This window comes from Calliphora vicina, chromosome 3 (assembly GCF_958450345.1).
Source record: "Calliphora vicina chromosome 3, idCalVici1.1, whole genome shotgun sequence".
In the NCBI taxonomy this organism is placed as follows: Eukaryota; Metazoa; Arthropoda; class Insecta; order Diptera; family Calliphoridae; genus Calliphora; species Calliphora vicina.
Genome location: NC_088782.1, coordinates 70,400,355 through 70,426,492, shown reverse-complemented (window position 1 = coordinate 70,426,492; position 26,138 = coordinate 70,400,355). Strand labels below are relative to the sequence as shown.

Here is a 26,138-nt window from a genome sequence, read left to right as displayed (position 1 = left end):
TACAAACAAAAAGGCAACAATTGTTAAATCATGCACTTGAATCTTGACTCACATGTCATTGCAAGTCAAATGCATTTAAGTCATTCATTCGTTCATTCAGTCAGTCACATTGACTTCGCATATACACATGGCCATAAAACACACTCACTCAATCACTTACATACTTGTGGACTTAATCGATCCGTCTCAACAATTGCAGTTTTTTTATATTTTTTACAAATACGACTAGTAACAGATGTTGTTTAACAATTTGTATTTTAATTTTAATTTTTTTTTCGAAAATCTTTACGATGCCTTCGATAACGTTTTTGTTTTTACATGGAGGAGGTTGTTTATTTAGTTGGCTGACTAACTGACTGACAGGTTGGTGGGTAGGTTGGTTGGTTGTTTTTTTCTAAATTATGCAAAGGAAATTAATTGCGGCAGTGGTCTCATTAAAAGCCATTTTTGCTAATTGCTGTTGTGTATTTAAATATTTTATTATTTTTAAATAAATTTTTAATTTGTTCATTTAAATGACAAGAATTTTTAATTTGACTAAAAGACTTTTTTCTAAATACTTGGTAACAATTATTTCTATAGAATAGAACCCAATGACCCAATAGAGATTTTAGATAGAAATTTGTTTTATCGGTATTAATTTAAAACAAAAGTTTAAGACAATGATGTAAAATTTGGAAAAAAAAACAATTGAGGCATTCAATCGGTCTGCTATTAAGTCATATTGTCATAATGTCCTAATATATTATGATAGTTTAAACAAATTGTTGTTGTATTTCAAACACAAATTTTAAAAGATTTAGATATCGTAATAAAATTTGGATATTTTATTGATTATTATATATTTTAATCAATGGGCTGACCACTTTTACCATTGTCTTTACCTTCACCTTCGTGAGAAGGGTATATATAAGTTTGTCATTCCGTTTGTAATTTCCACAATATAATTTTCCGACCATATATTCTGGAACCTATAGATAGCGGAGTCGATTAAGGCATGTCCGTCCGTCCGTCTGTCTGTCTGTTGAAATCAACTTTCCGAATCCCCCAAGTAACTTACATACACGATTCATACATCAATATCTCCAGAATTCTTCTGGCTCGGCTATTTAAAATCGTGAAAATCGGTCCACAAATGTCTGAGATATAAGCAAAAAACCAGGACAACCTCGATTTTTGACCTATATCTGGATTACTAATTCATTAATATAGGCAATATGGATATCTAATGATAGATATTTCAAAGACCTTTGCAACAGCGTACACAAGACCATAGTAAGTTGGACCTACAATGGGTCAAAATCGGAAAAAATTATATTAAACCCTATTTTTTTTTAACAAAAGTTTTTTTTCGATAAATATTTAAAATAATTGAAAAAACACAAATTTTTAAAAATTTAAAAAAGAAAATTGAAAAAAAAATGTTTTAAAATTAAAAAGAAACAATTCGAAAATCCTTTTTTTTTTTTTTTTTTCAAAAAATGAAAAAAACAACTGAAAAAAATGTTTACCTAAAAATATTTAAAATTTTTATTTCGAAGTATAATTTGGTGAAGGGTATATAAGATTCGGCACAGCCGAATATAGCGCTCTTACTTGTTTTTATATAATTTTTGTGATGAAATTTCTTTTTATAAATATTTTTTTTACAAATTTTTATTTTTTTCGTGATGCGAGGGTTTAAGTATACTCTGTGGTCTAACTCTCGTTTGCGTATCTCCTTTGGGTTTTCGCACATTCTCAAAGGTGTTCGCGATTTTAGAAGAGTGGACAACTAAAGGTTACTCATCTTGTCAAGATATTGGGGCGAGAGTGTAATCTGTTACTGTTGAGTCTTATATCAAGACATATATTTTCTTATGCTATTCCCGTTTGTCCCTTGTACAGTAGAGGCTTTACCGGGGGTTATACAGTTCATATACAATTTCAAGGTTAAGGCGAGTGGAAGCAGTGCCGATCAACTGGATCGTTAGTTAGTGTTTAAATAAACTGGCCGCTAACAGCTTTCCTCAACGTCAGCGTAATACGCTGTTGTAGTTTAGTTGCCCAGATGCATACCGTCACCGCGTGAGATGAACCCTTATTTACGAAGGAGGGAGGAGATAGGGACAGGACTGACAGAGACATTGATGAAAGCGGAGTAAGAATTTACACTTCTGCTTTCAGGGTCGAGGGTGAAACGGAGGGGGAAAGAACAGCAACCTACTGGGTGAAGTGTAATTTTGGGAGAGTCTTCTTCTGGGAAGCACCAGGTGATTGCTGCAGTTGACCTGTTAGGAAAAAAACAAGTAGGTTGACTCCAGCTCGGGGCTTCGGCGGTTCCAACCACAGAAGTGGGTGGAGGTGAAGGGTGCAAGAAACCTTCCGGCTGTTTTTAATTTTATAACTTTTAATAATCTTGTAATATGTAACAATGGCAATACGCCCACGTTCAGGAACAAAGATAGGCAAGCTGTTAAAGATATGACACTGACAAACCGTAATGATAATTTCGTTAGAGATTGGATGGTATTCACGGACTGTTTATTATCGGAACATAGTCGTATTACCTACACATTGAATTTTGAGCAAGGGAACCTTTAGGGATCCTAGACGGACAAACTGGGAGACCTTTTATGGCAAGGTTCAAACTGAGTTGGTACAGACAAGTACCTTTCTTTTTCATTATTTCCCCATTTTTAGGAATGGCATACTTTATGGCATACAATGGACCTTATGATCTCCGAGTGGAGTGCACATCTCTTCCAAACTAAAAACAACAAATAAAGATAATTTCATTCATTTAGAAGTGGCATAGTTTTTAATCCAATTGAGATATTGACTTGAAACTTTTTTTGTAAGACCAAAAATTAACTTATCTAAACAAAAAAATTAGTTCGGAATAAATGTGGATCAAATTGTTCCTAATATTTACAATCCTATTAAAATTTTGATACAAATTTTAGTTTTAGAAACTCAATAAATACATATGTATGTAAAATGTAATAAAATCATTATTTATTAACAAAACTCAATGAAATTTTCAATGTTATTTAAATTTGTCATTCTAAATAACAAAGTCTAAAAAAATTTGTCAAAAGGTCAAAGAGAATCCCGCAATTCCTAAAAATTAGAGCGAAAATCCCAAAAATGGTATTTTTTTACAATTTTGCCCATAGGGTCCACATTTCCTTCGGGGCTGGAATAATACTTTGGAGATAAATAGGGAACACATCAAGGTTTCTAAAACTGCTTCCCGTTTTTTGATCGCAGCTTTGGGATTTTAGAACATGTGGCCCGAAGTTGAAATTTTGATAAAAAATAGGTCAATTTCCGAAGGGCGTAGGGCCGACATATTCAAAAAATAGGACAAAGTTTTTATACCTAATGTTCTCCGTAAAGATTGCTTACATAAAAAAATAAAACTGTTATATGTTCTTAAAGAAAGTTTATTTTTTAATAAAAAAAGAGTTAAGTCACCTTTTCGCCCGAAAACCCGTAAAAATCTACTATTTTTTAATTTTTAAATTGAAAATCATTTATTTTTGGATCAATAATTGATATTGCTCTGAAATCTTTTGTGTATTATTGGTAATTTAGGTGTATTATTGGTAAATTCGGTCCAAAAGTACGCCCTATATTTTTAAAAAAGCGGACCAAAGTATGGCAAAATTTCAATATTGAAATGCTTATAATTCGGAAATTATAAGAGATAAATAGCACACACACGCATATATTTGTGCTATTGTGAAAAGCCAATCGCTTTCCAAAAACATAAAAATCTTTGAAATCGGATGGGAAACAAAAAATGGCACGTGTTTAAAAATTTTATATGTGGAAGGTACCCTACTTTGAGCCCTAATAGCCCCTGGAGCATTTCTAGAACCCATTTTAACAAATTGAACTCAAATACTCCTTGGATACGCCCACGTCGAATTTTATACCGATCGGACCAGCCGTTTATTTTTAAATTGTAAACGAAATGCCCTGGTTCAGGATTTTCGATCAGTATGTTTTTTGTGAAACATGTTACTGAAATAAAGCGAAGACATTCAGAGGAAATACAACCAATATCTTAATTTTTTTTACTTCCATATAATCTTGAAATTGTCTAAGGGCTCCGAATAGGGCTAGTATATAAAATGTTTTAATTGCATTACTTCTTTTAAAGCTCTGATTGCAATTACATTAATAATTCATATTGCTGTTGCACTTGTGTGTAGTTTAATTATGTAGTAAATAACAGCTTTAGTTACTGATTAATGCAACAAGTTAATTATATAGATCAAATAAAACTCAACTACAGCTATGTAACCAAATCAAACCGATCTAACCAAACCAAACAACCAACCCAAAGAACCACCCAACAATTAAAAATACAAGCAACCAACATCTGTTCAAAGTAGGTTTGTGTAACAGTGTCATTTTGCACATCTGTTGAGAAATAATTTTTTTTAACTTTTCGTATAATTTTTCTATATTTTTTATTACAATTAGTGGTTTAATTTGCAGTCACATTGACAACTGCAATCACAATTACCTTCACATATCAATACCCAGCGGGAAAAATATGAAGTAAAGAGGCCTTTCTAAATGCCTCATTTTGCAGACACAAGGACTTCTAGCCGCATGGCAAATTCATTTCAATTTTTACGGCGCGCCGCTCAGTGCTTTGTCCCCATATAACGATGGGACAAAAATAGAAGGAGTAGTCGTAGAGCTTTAAAATTTGATATGCTAATATAAAATACCTTAGTTAAGAAAAATTTAATTTTTGGAAAATATAGGACCAAGGATACGCCTACCTCCCATATATGTCCAAAATATTTTTTAGTTTTGGCTACATAATTGTTCTAAAAATCATGGAAATCTGCATTTGTTATACCCACAAAGCTTACAATCTTTCTGATTAATTTTATTGTGTTTGCAGCAAGGACTTTTGGTCCTGCCATATATCCTTAATTGTAAAAATTCTATAACTTTTGCAAAAATTATGTGATTGTAATGAAACTTGGTATGTTTATTTGTACATTGTCCGTCCGCCAGTCTATCTATCTGTCTGTCCGTCTGTCCATGTAAATTTGTTAAACAAGGTCGCAATTTTAAACATCACCAAATATCATTGGTTATAATCGGTTCATGATTTCACCTAGCCCCCGTACAAATGTCCTCTCGAGCACAGTGGGGGAAATGAAAAAAATGTGGAAATACATAACTAATAAATTGTAAACAACAGTCCGAAGTTAATAAAATTCCACGGCTATAGATGTGGTGTAGCTGTGTTTAAGTTTTGAATTTGGACTTAAAAGACTAAAGTAGGGCGGAGCCTCAAGGCCCTATGGGGTTCCCCTAATGGGGTATCTCGGGCATATGAAAAAATGATTCCAAATTGTTGTTCCCGATCAGATTTGAACGATTTTAACAGGTGCTAGAACTATATTTTATCTCTTATAGTTGACAAGATATTCACATTTGCAAATTAAAATTTCAAGTTTTTTTCCTACCTTAGTCTGGATTTTTGCTAATTGTGGATCCAAATTGTCAAATTTACTCTTATCGCATAGCTGCTTTAAAAAAAAATAAAACCATTCTTGTAAAGAGAATTTATAGTCCGGACCTCGTTACAGTCAACAAAGTCAAAAATTTATAAAATACCATTTTTTGTGATTTTTGAAAAGATTTTTGGGAATTGTGGGATTCTCAATAACAATTCACAAATTTCTTTCTTACTTTTGCAGGATCAAAAATTTCTATATATATAAGTGTCAAATTTCGATAAAATCTTTCATAAACAAACGTTTCATAAACATAAAAAATTTCTAAAAAAAATCAGCCACCATTTTTGATTCCTATATTTTTGGAAAAGTCTTCTATCAAATTTTTAATTCTTAAAAATTTAATACATTTTTGAAAAGAAGACACAAAACACACGTTGATATATAATATGTATATCTTATATTTTCCAAAAGTCTTTATTACGTTAATAATATATAACTCACAGTAAATAACTTCATCTTGTAGTGTTCTCCGATTTTTGTTAATGTAGTAGTCAGCAATGCAGTCCACAAAAATATATTACAAAACGGTTCTGTAAATTTGAACAATTTGACTTCCATATAATAAATTTTCACTATTTCTTTAATTGAATTTAAGATATTAATTTTATTTCATATATCTTGTAACATTACTTTAAACATTATTACTCTATATTACATAAAATTTAAGTAAAAATTGTGAATTTTTTTTTAAAGTTGTGGCAAAAAGTTGGTACTAACTTTTTAACAACACTATATACTAAGAAAAATCAAAATAAAAAAATGTACGATTTTATACGATTTTTTTTTTTTTTAAATTCCACCAAACTTTTGTAATTTTTTTAAAAAAAATGTATTTTTTTGAGCGATAAAAAATAATTTTACCGCCGTGTGGGCGGTGGGCGTGACCGATTTTATTGAAACTCGGCATGCGATCTTTGTTTTGTTTCGGAAAATGTATGGACCAAATTTCTAGAAATTTCATACCAAAAAATCGATTTGGATTGCATGGGCGGTATGCGGTGGGCATGGCCGATTTTAATAAAACTTAGTATGCGTTCTTCCTTTGTTTCAGAAAATGTATGTACCAAATTTCTAGACTTTTTCTTGTATAGGAACAATTTTATGCGAAAAAATCGATTTGGATTGTATGGGCAGTGGGCGTTGGGTGATAAAATTTAATTTAGTCCATATAATTCTCGGTGGCAAAATTCAATGGTCTACTACCACTCCTTATAATTTTTGCACAAAAATTTATGAAGCCATATTAAAAAAAGGGTGCGTTTAGACTCTGCTCAAAACTTAGCAAAAACTTGCAGCCTATATTCACAAAGGACATTTTCATTTTCCACTGTTAAGCACTAAAACATACAATCACAGATCACAAACTAATTATTTTTGTTTAATAAATACCCTTTAATTAAAATGTAATCGCAAATCTTATCAAAAAATTAAATATTTAATTTTTTGATAAGAAATTGCTCTTGAAAAAAGCAAAAAAAAATAGTTACTGCACTTGCTGAAACTTATGTATGTTAAGTATGAACGGTTACAGCTGTGTGAATATTAGGAACAAAACAAAAAAGAGGTTTAAATTTTTCAAAAAATAAAAAGAGTTTGCCGAATTCTGAATTTTAAAATTTCGCTAAAGCGACGCTAGATTGGGTATTTCGGCAACAGTGGTTTGGCGAGAAATCGCCACATCTGACTGCGCTGGCTGCTGGTAGCCAACAAGAAATTTATTGTTGTAAATTTGTAAAGAGAGTTAATCAAAGAGATGTAGAGTATTTTATTTTTTGATGTAGACTATTTTCATTTACTCACTTGTTATTAGAAGGGGATTCATAGGGCTTCATGGACACCTTCTATGAGCAGGCAGTGTGGAATGAGTATCGGATCTTTAGAATGATTTAGTAAGTATGCCTTTTAGAAGGCCTACAAACAGAAGTCCTATCATTTTTTTCCGCTGGATATAAAGTGTGTGTGTGTGGCTGTGTAGAGTCTTTAAAATATTCAAAAGTTTATTGTAAATTGATTAAATGTCCCTCCATCTGCTTTGTCTGTTTAATTTAAACATCAATTAAATATTAATTTATGTGAATCTGAGTAACAACAACTCAGATAAATTTAGTTTAAAGTACTTTTAAGTAATTCAAGTAACTAACTAACAAGTATTTATGTATGAAAAGACCATAAAATTTGAACTTGTTTTCTTGCCACCTTTTTGGTTTTTATTATTTAGTTACTTTGGCTTTGGTTGACAGAATTTGTAAGATGGTGAATGGTGAAATTCAGTTTTTTTGTTCAGGTTGTCAAGGGCTTTACAACAGGTGCGCAAAATATGAAAGGTGTTCTTTTTCAATTAAATTCTTAAATTATTATTAAATTAACACATTCAACTATTTCATACATTCTACACATTACAATACAAATGTGCCATGTCATTTTATAGCCATATTTAAAAATTCTACATATTAAAACTAATTTATTTTATTTATTTATTACACAATACTTAGTTTTAATAAAAAATTCATCAGATACCTAACTAATGTTTTACAACAGCATTAATTTGCAATTAAAAATAATATTTGTGATCTTAGCAGTTTATAAATGATATGATTGATATTCGTGGTTAAATTGTTAAAGGTGAATGAATTAACTTAGGCTGTAGGAAAGTTTTTGAATTTCATACTATTTTTAGATTTCTTTTAATTATAGTTATTTTAAGAAAATTTTCCATTCATGCTGAGTTAATTAGTATTGGTTCTGTGTTTCTCTTTTTTTTAAAGTTTAAATATTATATGCTGGTGGCGGTACAAGTTTTAATTGTTGTTTCCACCCACCATTCTACACCATTTCCAATTGTATTTCTGAATTTTTTCAAAGGTTCTTTTCTTTTAATTTGAAACATTTGTACAATTTAAATTTATTCTATGTATTGTCCATTGTTAGCTATAACCATTTCTCATCTTTCTGGCAACATATGGACTCCGTGCCAAAACAACGAATCCAGCCAATTTCGGATACTCTGTTCTGAAGTGAAGCGTATCCCAGAGAGAGCGTTCTGCATCGATCGAAACAAATAGTAGTCGGACGGGGTAAGGTCTGAACCAACCACTTCTTTCTAAATAGATTTTAAGAGGTATTGCAACATGTGGCCGAGCATTGTCATTATGAATATTATGGTTTTATATCTGGCCGCATATTCTGGGCGTTTTTCAGACAAAATTCGCTTTAAATGAATCAGTTGCGTTGGGTACAGTTTCACTGTGATGGTCTGGCTAGATTTCAGCAGCTCATAATAGATAGGATAGATTGCTCCCACCAAAATGTCTGTTAAGTCAGTATGTGCACTTGATATGTTAGTAACATTTTGTACGCATTATATGAAAAAACGTACAAATTTGTCAAAGGGGGCAAGGTTTGTGGAACTTCTGATGAGTAAGTAAAGGCTTTTTATATAAGTATTTGATATTGTTGAAAACAATATGACTTGAGGATTGATATTTTAGTAAAATTAAATAATTTTATAAAATATTGGGACTTCATTTACCTTAAAAACTAAAAAATTATAATATGGTGATTTTAAACGGATAAAAATATAAAATTTGACTTAATGTAAAATTTTAACAGTTAAAGATATCATAACAAAATTTGGAACCAATATAGACTCAAATGTCCTTAAATCAATGGCATTCGAATTTTTGAAATTTTTTATTTTCAAATACCGAAATTCCTAAAACGGGGTAAATGTGTCTCAAAAATTAATTTTTTTTTTAGAAAAGTGCCTACTGTGACGCTATTTAAAAACAGTTTGTAAGTATTTAAGAAACATATGGGGTTATACAAATATGGAGCTCTTTCGTAGATCGCTGCTTTGCGTTTTTAGAATTTTTTACTCAAACCGATTTTTTTTTTAAATTGGCCAAGTTTGGATAGGTCTGGGGGGGGGTGATATGTCCGCTTAACTGAGCCAAATTTTTCTTTACACGCTTTCGCATTAACTTATCTTTCCGGATCATATACAAATTCTATATAGTCCCGAAGAAAAATTTTTTCTACAAAAGAAAAAATATAAAAATATATATACGCATCCAAATTTAAAATTTGGATGCGTATAACTTTTTATAGGGAAGAGATAACTGGTAGCAAGTTGCTTTTATTTTATTTAGAATTTTATCACCAATATAGCTGATATTTTAAAAATAAATTTCGACCCTCCGTAGGCCCGCCATATCTAAAAAAACATAAAAAGATCGAGCAAAATTAAGAAAAAATAAATCAATAAACCTGAATATCTCTTCAACTAATAGAGATAACCTACACTTGTAAGCGTATTTTTTATAGACCTTCTCAAGGACTGTTTATATTTAATATTTCAGCTGATTTTTGGAAATATTTTTAAAAAATGTGAGACTCGAGGTGACCAACTTTAAGGGGCTACGCACTGGCCCCCATTGTTGCTAGGAAGCTGAACAGCGTAAATCGACTCAGCTCAAACTATGTGATATTTGGTAACAATATCTCCAATAGTTCCCAAGATACCGAATTATTTCCAAAAAAAAAAGTTTCTAAACCACTGTGCGATGGAACACATTCAGCCTAAGCTTTGGTGAGCAATCGATGTGTTTTAGCGGCACTTTTTATCAAATTAAAGAAGTAAAGCAGGACTTCCCGCATATGACACTTTGTTGGCACACAATTCGGCATTTTCGACGCAAAAACAAACTTTGTCGTTTACACTATAAAGTTCAATAACTAAGTGAGAATAAATGACAGATATGTACCATTCAAAATGACATTAAAAACAAAAATCGTGTTCAAAAAATACGCCATCTATTGTAAATACCACATTTTTAAGTCACTGAAAATACTATTAGCAATAGTGATAGAAATATAACTGAAATATTCTGAAATAAAATTAGAAAATTCTGAAATATATAATTGAAAACATCTGAAATTTATTTGTAGATTTCTGAAATACAATTAGAAATGGTGTATTTCTTAATTTTTTTTCCACACACGATTTCAATTATTAATTTTGTGTTCTTAGTTTTAATGATTTCATATTAATTTCGCAAATTTTAATTGTTTTTAACAGTTTGTTAATTATTTTTTAAATGTTATACAACTTAAATATCACTGTTTAAACACATTTATTTGAAAGAAAACGATAAAACATTTAAAAAGTTGTAATTGCAGATGTTTTAAAATAAGTAGTTATAAAGAAACTAATTTGCTTAGAAACAAAAGCTTAAAATACACAAACATGTAATTTTTTCGAAACTTAGATTTTTGACAGCACAGTTTCTTCTCTATATCATTATCTATCGGATAAAAGTTCAACTTGATAGTGGTATGAGTTTATGACCTGCTTTGACATGGATTGAACCTGAAATTTTGTAGATGACAAAGCTCTATCCGATAATGACATACGAAGCAACAAATAATGACATTTTACCAGAAGTGCTCTGCGGAGGTTTTCCATCGCGTCTACCTCCTGCACATACATTTTCGACCAATATGATGATATTGTTACGAATTGGCACTAGCAATTTGAATTTAAACAATGCTAACAACCGCATGCTATCAACATTGTTGATAAGTAGAAGCTTCTACTGATGGTAATGTTTATAAACACGATGAATGTTGCTGGCAGTTGCTACCGACCGTTAAATTCACATTGTTAATGCAAATTCGTAACAATATATTGCAATACAGAAATAACAACGGCGCACAGTGGGGCAGAATCAAAATTTGGAAATAAATATGGCATTTCTAAACGGCTGGTCCTTCTAAACGTCTGGTCCCTACAAAAAAAACACCGTCCATCAAAAATATGGCACTTTTTCATACTAAAAAATTTGTATACATTTTCTTAATGTAACTGAGTCAGAACCAATAACTTGTGTTGAATAAAATATTAAGAAAATTTATAAAAACATTTTAGTATGAAAAAGTGCAATATTTTTGATAGACTTAATTTTAAAGTGGCATATTTTTTAATCTAATTGAGATATTGACTTTAACTTTTTTTCGTAAGACCAAAAATTAACTTATCTAAACAAAAAAAAAAATAGTTTGAAATAATTGTTGATCAAATTTATTTCCAAAAAATTTTGATTCTGCCCCACTGTGCGGCAGTGGAAAACTTATCAGATATAAGTTACTTGCCTCTTGATGATTTAAACAATTGTCCTAATTTGAAAGGCCAATATACACTAAAGAGCTTACTGAAATCAGGAAACGTTAAACCTTTCATCACCGGATTCAAACTTTAATAATTTTTGGTCATATTTTTGCCACAACTTTTGGGCTATTGAAAAGCTCTAAATTGGCAACGCTGGGAATAAGATTTATTATTCTATTATTACTTTAAATAATATAACATCAAGTAGTTGAATTGAATTCAATTCAAAAAAACTCTAGTTAAAAACTTAAAATCAAAGTTCATGTCTTGCAACTCTTGATATTAATAAAATAACACAATTCAAACCAGAAATTGCTCATCTCTTGTATAATTTCAGTGTTCTTATGACATTTCTATGAGATTTCATCTTTTTTAACAATTATTTTCTTAAAATTCAAAAACAAACCAAACACAATAGACCATTAATAAAAGCTCAAGATAAAAATAAAACTGAAGAAACTGTGGCAAATTCGGTTAAGCGATCATCAAACTGACATTTTGAATTTAATTTAGCAATAAATGAAATACTAAACAATAAAAAAATACATTTTAAAGATTTAAAAATTTCAAAATAGTGATTAAATATTTGTTTATTTATTTACATATGTCATCTTGCTAAATGTTTCAACTTTGCACCAAAACCTGACCTTATAACATTTACCAAAATGAACACTAAAAATTAAAATAAATAAAAAAACATACAAATAAATGCAAATTATTTTTTACAGATTTCTCTCACATTTGATATTTTCTCAACAAAAAAAAAACACACACACATTTTTTTCCTACTTCATTCCCTAAACTGCTGTTTATTGTATTAAAAGATCAAATAGAATTTTTAAGCACAACTAATTGCAAACGAAAAAACCTCAAATATAAAAAAGAAATAAATTTAAAAATATTTCTTTAACCAAGCAAATATTTCCACCATAAAAATAATAAAAAAGCATGACAAACAAGACATTTGAGACAATAAAACGAACAATAAAAAAAATAACAACTACCAGGTTTAAAACAATAAGAAAAACATTTAACCATAGATTAGTTAAACATTGACAAATTGTCAAAATTATGTTGGCAGAACATAAATTTTATAAAAATGAAACTGAAATCAAACAAAAATAACATAATTTTAAATTAAATGACAAAAACAATAATAAAAAATAAATAGATATAAATAAAAAACCAACAACAATCAAATCATATCGAACACCCGCTTAATGGTTACAACAACTATATAAAACAACAACTACAAAAACAAAAGCACAACAACTCCACAGCCATACAGAATTTGTACCATCATTGTAAAGTTTTATATCGCTATGTTAAAGTATCTACATACATTTGTATGTTTGTGTATCTGTGTTTGTGTACAAATGGATCTATGTATTTTTGAGTTTGAATTTGTAATTGAACAATGCAAGACCTCTAATATTTTAAAGAGTCTCTGTACGTTCGAGTACTTACATTGCACATTGGGCTGGATTTAACTAATATTTGAAAGAAAAGTTTTATTTTCAACTTTATTTTGTCTTTAAATTTAAATGTATACAGAATTGTTTTTCTAAAATGTTACAAAAATCGGTTCGAACATGTTAGAATTATTAAAAATGCTACTGAGCCTCTGGATGAAATAAAATACTTTTTTAAAATAATTTTTAATATAACACAATTTTTACCTTTTCAAAATTCATTAATGATCTTATACGAATTTTTGTGTAACTAGGATAAAGTCTAACCCCCATATGCATAAACAGTTTATAAATTTATCAAAGGTTTATAAAACAAAATTTCTATACAAAATCTGTTTCATAAACCTTTGATAAATTTATAAACTGTTTATGCATATGGGGGTAAGTATTCCAATCTGCTGCTTATTTCATAATGCAATAACTGCCAATGAAACAACTCCCAATGAAATTTTTGTTGGGTTTTATTTCATTTTATTATGAGAATTAGGAATTATTTCACTGTATAGGGAGTTATTTCATTTTTGTTAGGTTCTACTTTGCAAAAGCATTTGGTCAGGCGCTAAGGTTTCCTCCTCTGGGGTGTATCAAAAACTGGCAGAAAAGATTATTTTTACATTGTCGGCCTTTGTCAATGAAAGAAATCTTTTCTGAGCGAAGCCAGTTTTTGATACACCCCAGAGGAGAAAACCTTAGTGGCCGGCCGAAGGCCGTCAATGCAAAAAACTTTTCTGAGCGAAGCCAGTTTTTGATACACCCCAGAGGAGAAAACCTTAGCGCCCCGGCCAAAGGCTGGCAATGCCAAAAAAATTTCTATGCGAAGCCAGTTTTTGACACACCCCAGAGGAGGAAAACTTTGCGCTACGCCATAGGCCCGCTATGCAAAAAATGTTTGGTAAGCGAAGAATAATTTCACTTTTGTAGTTCTTTATTTCACTGGGAGTTAGATTACACTAATAAATTGATTCGGATTGGGAATTATTTCATTTCTATTGGGATTTATTTCATTGGGAGTTATTTCGGTTTTTTGGTACTAATATTTTTAAAATTATGAAACCGCCGATTATTGGGAGTAATTTCATTTCACCCTTTGGCAGTTATTTAATTTTTCAAGTTTTGGAATTATTTCATTTTTGATGGGAATTATTTCATTAGGAGTTATTTCATTGGGATTTATTTCATTTGGGAGCTATTTCACGGTACCGTTGTACTAAGTTCAACGTCAAATCCTAAGGCTCCATATCGTCATATGAAATCGAAAAAACCGTAAGTTAGAAAAAATTCAAAATCGACTTTTTGATTGATTATGGTACATCGTATCAAAATACATGTTCCTGCTAAATTTTACACTCCAACAACTAAAAACGACGATTTTTAAACAAAATTCTAAACAAGCAAAAAAAAAATTTTATTTTTATTTATTTTTCATTTTAGTAAGTTTTTTAATTCTCCTGTAAAATTTGTAAAATGTAACTTTTTTGATTTTATATGACGATATACTATAATTTATTATGTCATTTAAAATTCTCCAACTATTTAATTCAATAGATAATAAAAGGCGTTGGTCTAATATGACACCTCTGGTTTTCTTCTTTTTAGTTATGTGAAGCCAAAAGTCTTCGTCGATTAGCCAGCTACGATTCAAGACTTGGAAACCAATATTATTCGCGTAATTCACGATATACCGGTAGAAATGCTGGAAATGTATCACTTTATATATGTTATGTTTCTGCATAAGCGAATCAGCACAGTTTCGGGTTCTTTTATGAAATATTTTTATATTTGCATTTTCCAGTATAATAAAGATATACTTAAACCGGAATGTTTTTCATGTTTATTTCGACAAGGAGTGTCCTATAAATCTCAGCAAAACATATTTCAAACTATTTTACTTCAGAGCTAAATTACTTTCTTAGGAGGAAAGGAACTAAGACAAAACTTGTCACGTGATTAATTTCAAAGTGATGAGGATCAGTTCTAATTCTAACACTTAATATAAAGTGGATATGTCAGTTTAACATGGTGATTCCTAGGAGCAGTTAAATTTACACTTTCTAGGTACTTTCTGGCAGGACACGGAACTAACCCAAAAGCTTCTGTTCGGTTATTTATATAAAAATACTAAATTAGATTAAAATTAATTATTTATATTTTTTTTTACCAGATTTGTTTAAAATTCATTTTTAAATTGTCAACTTTTGCCACAATTGGACAATTGGTCCGTTTAAAATAATTGACATAATTTTCACGTAGGTTTGGTATCATTCTGTATAGTATATTGAGCTTTATACTATATGTGGGGTCTCTCTTTACTCCTGCAAGGGGCTACAGCTACGCTGTAATTTTTCGTTTGAATATTCTGTGTAAGCTTATCGTTTGATAGGTAAGCTCTGTTGAAAATGAGAAATTGAAATCCACTCTAATTGAAGGACCCCAATCTGGGATTGGTGGAGTCTGGAATAAAACACACTTTACTTTCGATAACAGTGAATGGAATGACACCACCATTCCTAATATATTTTCTGACAGTCTAACCGCCGTTGCGGCCTTGAAATCCTTAATACTCATTCTACCGATTATCATTGACTATCGATTATCACTTAACGAAATTATTGGGATTATAGAATAAGGATCATTTGGATCACAGGTTTCTGTAACATACTGGGTAGTAACAGGACTTTATTCTACTGATTCTACTAGATTTCGAATGCATTTTTACACCTCTATTCTTGGAATACACCAATATGTTTAAATGAGTTGGACTGGACTCTGACAACTACCCTTACCTAACAGAAAAATGTATATCTGAGAGTTAGGGTTCTATCGACAAAGTTAAAAAGTCGACTATTTTTTAGGTGTATGTCTTAAAAATGCGGTATTATTGAAAATTGTTAGCTTTTATTTTGAAATATTCATAGAATATAAATTTATTCAATGTATTAGCCATTGTTATGACCTTCTTTCCCATCTTTCTGACAACATATGGATTCTGAGCCAAAAGAATTGCTCATCTTATGAGGCCAAGAACGAATCAAGCCAATTTCGGATACTCTGTTCTGAAGTGAAGCATATCCGAGAGAGAGCGTTCTGCATCGATCGAAACAAAAAGGAGTCGGAAGGGGCAAAGTCTGGACTATAAGGCGTTGACATGTGTTTTTGTCTGGCCAATGCTAGCTTCAAACGAATTCGTTACAGGTTCTCTGTGATAGTCTGGTCAGATATCAATAGCTCTTAATACATATATAGGACCCTTTTGGTCCTTAGTGTCATGGATATTTGACTTTGTTGCCGATTCGTCTGGTTTGCCGGGCTTCACATACAATTTCTTACGCTTCGGGTTATCGTAATGGATCCATTTTTTATTGCAAATAATGATTGGGTGCACAAACTATTTGCTTTTATAGCGTTCAAGCTGAATTTCAAGGTCTCTCAGCATCAATTAATATGGTATCCAATTTCCATGCTTTTGTATGAATAATACTGCTTGCAAACGTTTTGAAATTGCTGATTGATTAGCTTCCAATGATTCTACAAGCTCTTGTTGAGTTTGATAACAATCTTCATGGAGTAATGCCTCCAATTCTTGATCTTCAAATTTGTTTGGCTGGCCTTCCGTGTCAAAATCATCACTTTTGAACCGCACAAACCAACTCTAGCACGTTGAAACCGATTGAACACATTCACTATAAGCTTTGGTGAGCAATCGGTGTGCTTCAGCGGCACTTTTTTCAAATTAAAGAAGTACAGCAAAATTTCCCACATATGGCGCTTTGTTGGCAGAAAATTCAACATTTTCAAAGCAAAAAAAAAACTTCGTTGTTTACACTATAATGTTCAATAACTAAGTGAGAATAAATGACAGATATGTACCCTTCAAAATGACATAGAAGTTATAAAAAACTAAAATAGAAGTTATAAAAAGATATGCCATCTATTGTAAATCCAGCATTGTTAATTTGTAAAACATTCGTTTATTGAAGAATCGTTCGATTAGAAATTCGACATTTTTATAAAATATGAAAAATAAACGTGATAAATATACATATAACTGCGAGTAATCGATAATCGCGATTAACGAAGCTTTTTTTAAACATAATCGCGTTTATGAAATAATGCAATCCCAACTTATCACATAAGTTTATCCATAAAATGATGACGATATAGAGCATAAACTACTTTCACCTTATTAAAAACGACTATAAAAAACGTTAAACTATTGTTATTAAACTGATGTGATCACGTTTTGTTATTGACAAAAACTGCAGTTGTTGGCCCATTGTGTTGGCTGCGACTATAACTCACACTTAAAACAATACAAAAACAAATACTACATGATCCAAAACTAACAAAACTTATACGACAGCAACAATAACTAAAATAACCTCAAAAACAAAACAAAAATCATACAAAATTTTGTTTCGAACGAAGTAGGTATTTAGTAGTAATTTTTTAATACTTGAGCCGGCATTGATCAGACACCGAAGTCAGTCCCAGCACAGCCGCATTGGAGTGTGCACGCGAAAACAAAGTGAATCCAAAATAAGTAACAAAATTATAAAACAAACAAAAAATACAAAAAAGCAGACAAATATAACCGAAATTTTCGTTTCGTTTTTCAAAAATAAATAAAAGAAATAGTGAAAAAACCCAACTTCATTCAATACAAAATTTTTGTATTTTTTTTTTGTAACTAAAACAGCAACAAATATTGTCTATATATGTATGTTGATATGGAAGTTGAATAATAGCAATAACAACAACAACAATAACAAAAATACATGCATATTACGTTAAAAACAAATGAAAAATACAAAAAGTTTAGTTTCTGTTTGATTTAACCAAAAACAAGTTGAGGCAGAAAAGATTAAAAAAAAAATATATAAAAATAAATTTGTGTATTGAAAGAAAAACAAGCTTTGTGTTGTTGTTTTTGGTCCAAAAGCAGACAACAGCAACAAAAAAAGAAATACAAAGAGTTGCAAAACCGCCCACTATACAATTTACTATTTTGGCCTCAAATCTACAAAATCTAGACAAATCACAACAATTGCCACAAATTTTTAAAGAAAATATAACAAAAATTATATCTAAGTTTAAACAAAAGGTGTGTTTCAAAAGAATATTTAAGAAAAAATAATTCATAATTTCATATTTGCGGCTAAATTCATTGATTCAATGAAACCTCAAATTTAAAATCCATTTCTACAAGTGCCCTTCAAAAAGCCAGCAACAAGTGGAAGAAAGAAAAATTGAAAACAAAAGCAAAGTGTCTTAATATTTTTATTGTTTGCATTATTATTATTTGGCCCAGTTTGTTAAACTTTTAAAATCTATTTGACATAAATTTGAAAATTTGTTTCTTTCTTTGACACACATTGCAGCAAATTGTGTTAAAAAGTTGAGAAAAGCAAAAAATAAATAAAAATAACTTGTCATAATTTATAATTTTGTGTGAAGCTAAAGAGTTGAAGCCGACAAAGTCTTTTGAATATTGAAAAAGTGTAAAAAAAAACATAACTTGAATAAAACAAATTTAAGCAAAAATTAAAAAAAAATAATTACAAATTATGGATTCTGTTAAGCAACAACAGCAGGTATGAATATGTAAACTTACTTATACTTTGAAATAAGTAACTACTAAAGTAGTTAGTTGGTTGTCAAATAAATATTATTAAAATACATTTTTATTAAATCGACCTTTAAGTTAAAAAAAAATAATACTGCATGACATTTACTGTTTATAGACGATCATTATCATCATCATATCTGCCATCATCATTATGGCAATTTTATTCAGTTGGTAACCCTGATAATTAGTATTTTAGTTTCACATACTTCATGTTTGAGTGCAGCCACTCTCCACCACTCAATATGATTGAATTTTGTGATTTTCCCAAAATTATTTTAATTCGTTTTGTCAACATAAATATTTTGAAGATGTTTTAATAATTATGGTCAAGTTTAACAAAATATTTACAATTGTATTTAGACATAACAACGAAATAAAAAAGCGTACAATGTTTATTTGTTTTACATGTCGTCACTATTTGTAGGAAAAATTGTTTAAAGTTACCACAATATAAATGTAAAATCATCATTTTAAAAATAAGCTGAATTATCAATATTTAAAAATATGCTTCGTAAAAATGCTGCTAATGTCCCATTGTGCTTGATCAGATAGAACAAAATTATTAATAATTTTACATCATTTTGATTAAGCCCAAAAAGATCTTAATTATATATTAACTATATCTAGATCAGGGGTTCTCACAAGCGTTTGCTTCACAATCCCCCACCCCTGACCCATTTCAGGGGTCCCACTTTTTTATACCCACCACCAAAATGATGAGGGATACATTGAGTTTGTCAAACCGTTTGTAATATATCGAAATATTGGTCGTAGAGTAGAAAAGTGTATATATTCTGGGTCATTATTCTTAGCTATGTCCGTCCATCTGTTGTTGGCTCGATAGTGCCTCGAGGTTACATGGACATTTTCCTTAAATATTCTTTGTTGATCTGAAATCTTTGGTATTGAAAATGTGCAAAATCGGTAGAGCAGAACCAGATCTATGGAATAATATGAAATATTTTATTATTTTCTTTAAATATTGATTTTACCTTTTAAAAACGGTGGTTTATTTCCTTTAAATAAATCGTATTATTTTAATTGCAAATAAAAGCAGTTTAGTAGTTTAATATTTGTAACAAGTTTTTATTTATTTAAATTTATACCACAATTTAAATATTAAGTCACTGTCACTGGTAATGTACAACAATACACTGGTAATGCAGTTGATGTTAACTCTAACAGCGCTTTTGATCAACTAAACTGACTGCAATGCACTGCTACTATTTATATACACAGTGTCATCATCCAGCAGTTTCATGAATTATCTTAAATGACCAAACTATAATGTTCGTCAATGTTAATGTTACCAGCTTTAACATTTAATGTTGCCATACTTATAAACAATGTTCCATTTCTTACAACAATGAACAATGTTGATAAGTAGAAGTTTTTACTGATGGAATTGTTTATAAACATGATGAATGTTGCAAGCAATCGTTACAGACCGTAAAATTCAAATTCATAGTGAAATTTCGTAACAATATATTGCAGATCATATTATAAAATTTTGCACACATTGTTCTTTTGATATAAAGTGAAGAAATTTTAAAAACTCGATGTTTTTATTTAATGATAAACTTTGAAATTTATTAAAAAAACTCTAAGGGTACTCATTTAAACGCTTAAGTTTCCCATTTGTGCAAATTTGCGCGACGTGTTTCATGAACCCACCTTTACAATTTTGTGCAAGTTTATACAGAAAATTTATATTTGATAAAAATGTCAAATAAAAATAAATTCAACAAAAGCTTTAACATTTTTTTTTTCAAATTGTATAAATTTTAATTTTAAAAATGTTGAATGAAAGTTAAATCTTTGAAACAAATGGTGTACATAGTTTGGAAGATTTTGTTTATGTTCTAGCTGTTGGTTAATATTTTCATACACAATGCCATTTAATCCAATCATTCTGTTCCAAAGTTACACAATTTTCACATGCACAAAATTTGTATTTCTTATAAATAAACAAAAACAGCTGATTCATCAAATGCACAATAAATTCAGGTTTGCGAGTCTAAATTGTAGGGCAAACTTATCGGAGTTGTGCAAACGAATTTCCATACATTTTTTTGGCAGTTCATTTGCGAGAGTGTAAAAATGCACAGATTGCACCGTTTGCGAGACATTTAAGCGTTTACATTAGGACCCTTACTATTTTCGACCATTGCCAGAAGTAGCTTGCACGTTTATATCGATTTAAACAGTTATTATTAGTAATTTTTGGTGCTAGTTCTTATCGATATTATTATTTTTTTAAAAAATCTTTAAGACAAATTTAAACAAATTAAGCTTTATTGTTTTCAAAATGGATGCATTTTTCATACTCATTTCAAAATTTTTAATTAGATTTTAATATTAGACTAGGCGGATTGATATTTTGAAAAAAAAATTGTCAAGAAAAAAAATGTTATACTATTTGCGTTACAGCTAAAATTAATTTAAAATCTATCCATATTTGTACGAGTTACGAGCTCTACTAAGCTTTGCAAAATAAAGGTGGTCACATTTCACAACCTTTACCTCACTTTGTATTCTAATAGGGTCGTCACAAATATTATTTTCTTAAAGACAATGCGCTCCTCTACGATTTGCAATCGGACCAGTAGTTTAGAATAGACAGATTTATTACTACTTTGCTTCCAAACGACCCCACTGTGAAGGATTTGAACGGAATTATCAGGGTTTTTGGTACCAACATATTCTAGAAGACTATATTTGAGTGTCGTGAGTGATACATATGCAAAAATATTCATAAAAAACACAATTAACTCTGTTCATCTTTAATTTTTGTTTCCAGTTTTAATGTTATTGATTTATCCACCATCAAAAAAGATGGGGGTTATATTGATTTTGTCATTCCGTTTACAACACATTAAGATATTTTTCGCAGACATACTTAAGTATATGTATATATTCTGGTCCCTAATAAGATTCTAAGATGATCTAGCTAAGTCTGTACACGATAGGGCCCAAACGAAAGGCTGGCTGAAATTTTCCACAAATACTCTCTGTTGATAAGGTTTGCTTGGTACTGAAAAATGGGCAATGATTTCACTTAGCCCCCTTACAAATGTCCCCCCAAAATACTGTTCGAGCAGTCATTAATATGTTAATTAAGCAGCAATCCTGATAAAATGTTACAAAAATTAGTTCTTAGCACTCTGAAATTATACTGTAAAGTATGGCGAAAATCGGGAAATATTTGTTCCTAGTCCCCATACAAGGTCCCCCTTAAAAATGACTTGAACATTCATAATTGTCTTATAATAATTATTAAATCCTTTGGGAATTAACAAAATTAAACGGAATCTGAAGAAGCTAAAACAAAATCGATGGGTATAAAAACTACGGAATTGAAACAATTCCGAAGGAAATGCGTGACAGGCCTAAATATAGTAATGATCTTCTTCAGTAATATTTTCAAAATTGTTTAATAAAAAAATTAAAAATCGCTTTTGAAGTTTTGTTTTTGTAGAAAGCAGACAATGAAGATTAGTTATAAATATTAATATTGGTAAAGTTAATTTTATATGCTAATTTGAGTTCAGAGATAGATAAGATAGATAATAAAACTCTTCGTTATTTTACACTTTCTATAAACTCCTGAAGAATAAACTTCACATTCTTATGGTGTTAAATTCTATATAATCAAATAATTAACTCACAGAGTTTTATCAATTAAATTTAAAAATCTGTAGCCATTAAGTAATCGTGAAGAATGCTAAAGGGAATGGGCATTTAAAGGCACGTGCCAATACAGCAATGTAAATATTTATTTATCTAGATACATACTTACATACATACTGGTATGTACGTACATATACATATATGTTTGAATATTCATTAATTTCTCTACATTTCATACTTAAAAACCATTAAATCCAAGAACTTTGTAAAAATTCTTAATTAATACCTGGCGATTAATCCCAAATTTCTGACTGTCATGATAATTATGGTGTTGGCGATTGTTGTGAATTGATGAGTATTTGGTATTTGCTGTTCATGTGAATGATAACGCTGACCTTTTATTGTTTTCTTACCGGCATTTTGCTTGTAAGCAGCCATTACCAAACCCAAATGTTGTATTGGGATGGAAACAGAATTTAATACTTGGTATGATTTTAGGTTTTAGAAAAAAAATCTTAATTTTTTGTATTTTTTTGTTTATATTTGACGGCTTTGTTGTGTTTGACATTTAATACAGTTTAAAATTGAAAGTTGTTTTACAAGTGTCAATAACTTGCGGATTCGAGATTAAAATAAAAGAACAACAGCAACAGTGGTGGTGGTGGTGCCAGCAGCAAAAGCAGTAAAACTGAAATAGATTGACTGACTGAGTGGCTGACACGTGTGGTGGAGTAGAATGTTTTTTTTTTTTTTTTTTCTTATAATGATTTAAAAAGACATACATATGTAGTATTGAAAATAATGTAATAAATGTTACATAATCTAAAAACAAATAACATTCTAAAATAGGAAAAATATTAATAGCAAATTTAAAAATATATTTTTATTAAATTTTACAATAAATCTCGTTGAAGAATTAAGTTTAAAAGCAAAATATGATTTTGTGATTCATCTTTCAATAAAACATATTTATATCGTTCGTTATTAATGTTATTGAATCCTGGCTAGGGTCAATTTAGGAGCGATCGTCACATTATTTTAATAGGAGGAATTTTGTTTACATAAAAGTTATTTCATATCTATACCAAAATTTAAGATCCATAAAATAATTTTCCAGAGGACTTCTGATATGGGGGCTATGGTCAATACTGAATAGAATTCTAGCTTTCAAGAACAATTCTGGAATTCACAAATTTAGCAGCTCAAGAATTCGATTTTTTATTTCTCAAAAATTCAAACTTAATTTCGAAATTAGTTTAAAGCTGTCAAAATTCTAAATTACCATCAGAAAATATCGGCAAATTTAATTTTAAGTTAATTTTATAAACAATTCTAGACAATTTGATTAGTTTCCAGCAATTTCAAAAATTCGAACTTTATTTCGGAAAGTTTTTTAAGGAATTTTAGAAAATTTTATTTCGAACCTAATTTCGATATTGGATTAAAGTTTCCAACATAATTAATTCATAATAGAAAAAGTAGCGAATATTATTTACGTTAATTTTATAAACAATTCTAGACAATTTGCAACTATTTTTGAAAATTCTGATTCCAAAGTACATAATAGAAAACTAGCGAATCTAATCTGAGTAAATTTTGTAAACAATTTGATTAATTTTCAACGATTTTGAAAATTCAAACTTAATTACAAAATTGATTTAGACAGCCAAAATATTAAATTTCTCATAAAAACCTATTTGGAAAAATTTAAAAAAGGAATTCTAGATTATTTGATTAATAATTTTGAAAATTCGAATTCATTTTCAAAATAATAGATTTTTAATAAAAACCACGCCAATCACATTTCAGTTATTTTCGTAAGCATTTCTAGACCATTTTTCATTAATTTCGAAAATTCGAACATTAAATCGAAATTGATTTAAAGCTGTCAAAATACCTAATTCTACTAGAAAAACTCACGAATCTTATTTCAGTTAGTTTTATAAACAATTCTATACAATTTTATTAATTTCCAACAATTTTGAAACAATTCAATACAATTTTATCAATTTAAAACAATTTTGAAAATTCAAATTTTATTGGTTTGGACAGCAACTAAGAAAATATATCATAAAAATACTAATTCGTAAAGTTTTTGAAAGAATTTAAACATTTTTATTAGTTTTGGGCAATTTGGAAAAATTCGAACTTAATTTCGAAATTGGTTTAAAGCTGCCGAAATACCTAATTCATAATAGAAAAACTCGCGAATTTTATTTCAGACAATTTGATTAGTCTCTAACAATTTCGAAAATTTTAACTTGGTTTCGAAATTCGTTAAATTCTAATACTATTTCGGAATGTATAAAATTTAAAGGAATTTTAGAATATTTAACTAATTTCTGTAAAATTTTGAAAATTCGAATAAAATTTCGAAATTGTTTTAAAGCCACCAAATTTGTTTACTTTTATAAGAAAAACAAGCAATCATATTTCTGATATTTATGAAAGAATTTCTTGTTAGTTTTGCTGTTAATTTTGAAAATTCTAATTTAAATTTGAAATTGTTTTAAAGCCGCCAAAACACCAAATTTCTTTTTTTAAATAAATTCTAGACAATTTAAATTCGGGCAATTTCGAAAATTCGATCTTGATTTATGCTGCCAAAACACCAAATTGTTCTTTAAAATCTTATTTGCGTAAGTTTTGATCAGTTTCGGGCAATTTAAAAAATTCGAACTTAAAGCTGCCATAAACAAAATTTCTGGCCTATCTTATTCTAAAAAAATTGTACATAGCTATTTTTTGATATTTTTAACAATTACGAAAATTCGAACTTAATTTCGAATTTGTTTCAATGTGGCCAATGTTCTAAACAGATTATTTTTCGGGAATTTTATGAAATATTTTTATTATAATGTTACTATCAGGGCTAGGATTTCTATGCAAGTGCATGTTTGAAGTCAGTAACTCAAAATCACTTTTGATAATTTATCTTTCCGAATCGAAGAATCGATTTCTTGTTGCATATTTTGTTATAATTGCATATTTTGCATATTTATATTTTAAATGCATATATTAAGCATATTTTTCCATTTTATTGCATATTTAATTTTCTTTTGGATATATTTTTATATCAGTGTACACTGTACATTAGACCGTACCTCAGAAAAAATCCCCATATACCCCCTAATATAATGTATTTCTGCAAGAAAGTTACGACCACTTTTTTTTGCCGAACGTAGGGGTCACCTTTTTACATTTTTCGTTATATCTCTGTCATTTACAGTCGGATCTTAAAATATGATATATCAATATTTTTGTCTCGGGAAGACCAATGTTTTACTGTAAGGGCCATATACCTCAAATATTCCGTTCTAGTATTTAAATACCAGATCTTTCTTCTTACCACCCTAATGTACAACCCTAACGTCAGAAAATTAATGCTTGCAAGAAATCATTAAACATCTGCAAACGAAGTAATTCGATAACACCTGCAGAACGGTCTGCATTTACCGTCGGATGTAAACGAAATCGTGTCTTTTTGTCAAAGATAATTCGACAAAATTTGGTACAATCTCTCTATTGCTCCAAGGACTAAATCTATTGAATTTGGTTAGAATCGGTCCATTATTTCTCTTAGTCCCCATATAATTTATTTACGATTAGTAAAATTTATATTTTTCGTTTATTAATAAATATATTTCAAATAAAAAACTTGTTTTTATTGCATATTTTTTGTCATTTTTAGTGCATATTTTCTCTCT

The 26,138-nt window shown here is 29.6% G+C and overlaps 1 protein-coding gene across 2 annotated transcripts in view; it reads left to right on the top strand.

The window, feature by feature from the left end:
- LOC135954757 (putative uncharacterized protein DDB_G0277255) overlaps positions 1–26,138 on the top strand; it is a 158,438-nt gene that overhangs the window by 38,504 nt on the left and 93,796 nt on the right. Inside the window, exon 1 of one of the 2 annotated variants that reach the window (XM_065504984.1) lies at positions 18,668–18,766. The exons of the other annotated variant lie outside the window; for it this stretch is intronic. Coding sequence (XP_065361056.1) covers positions 18,740–18,766 — 27 coding nt within the window. The 5' untranslated portion in view covers positions 18,668–18,739. Of the gene's footprint in view, positions 1–18,667; positions 18,767–26,138 lie in introns of those variants that run through there. 2 annotated transcript variants of the gene reach the window in all.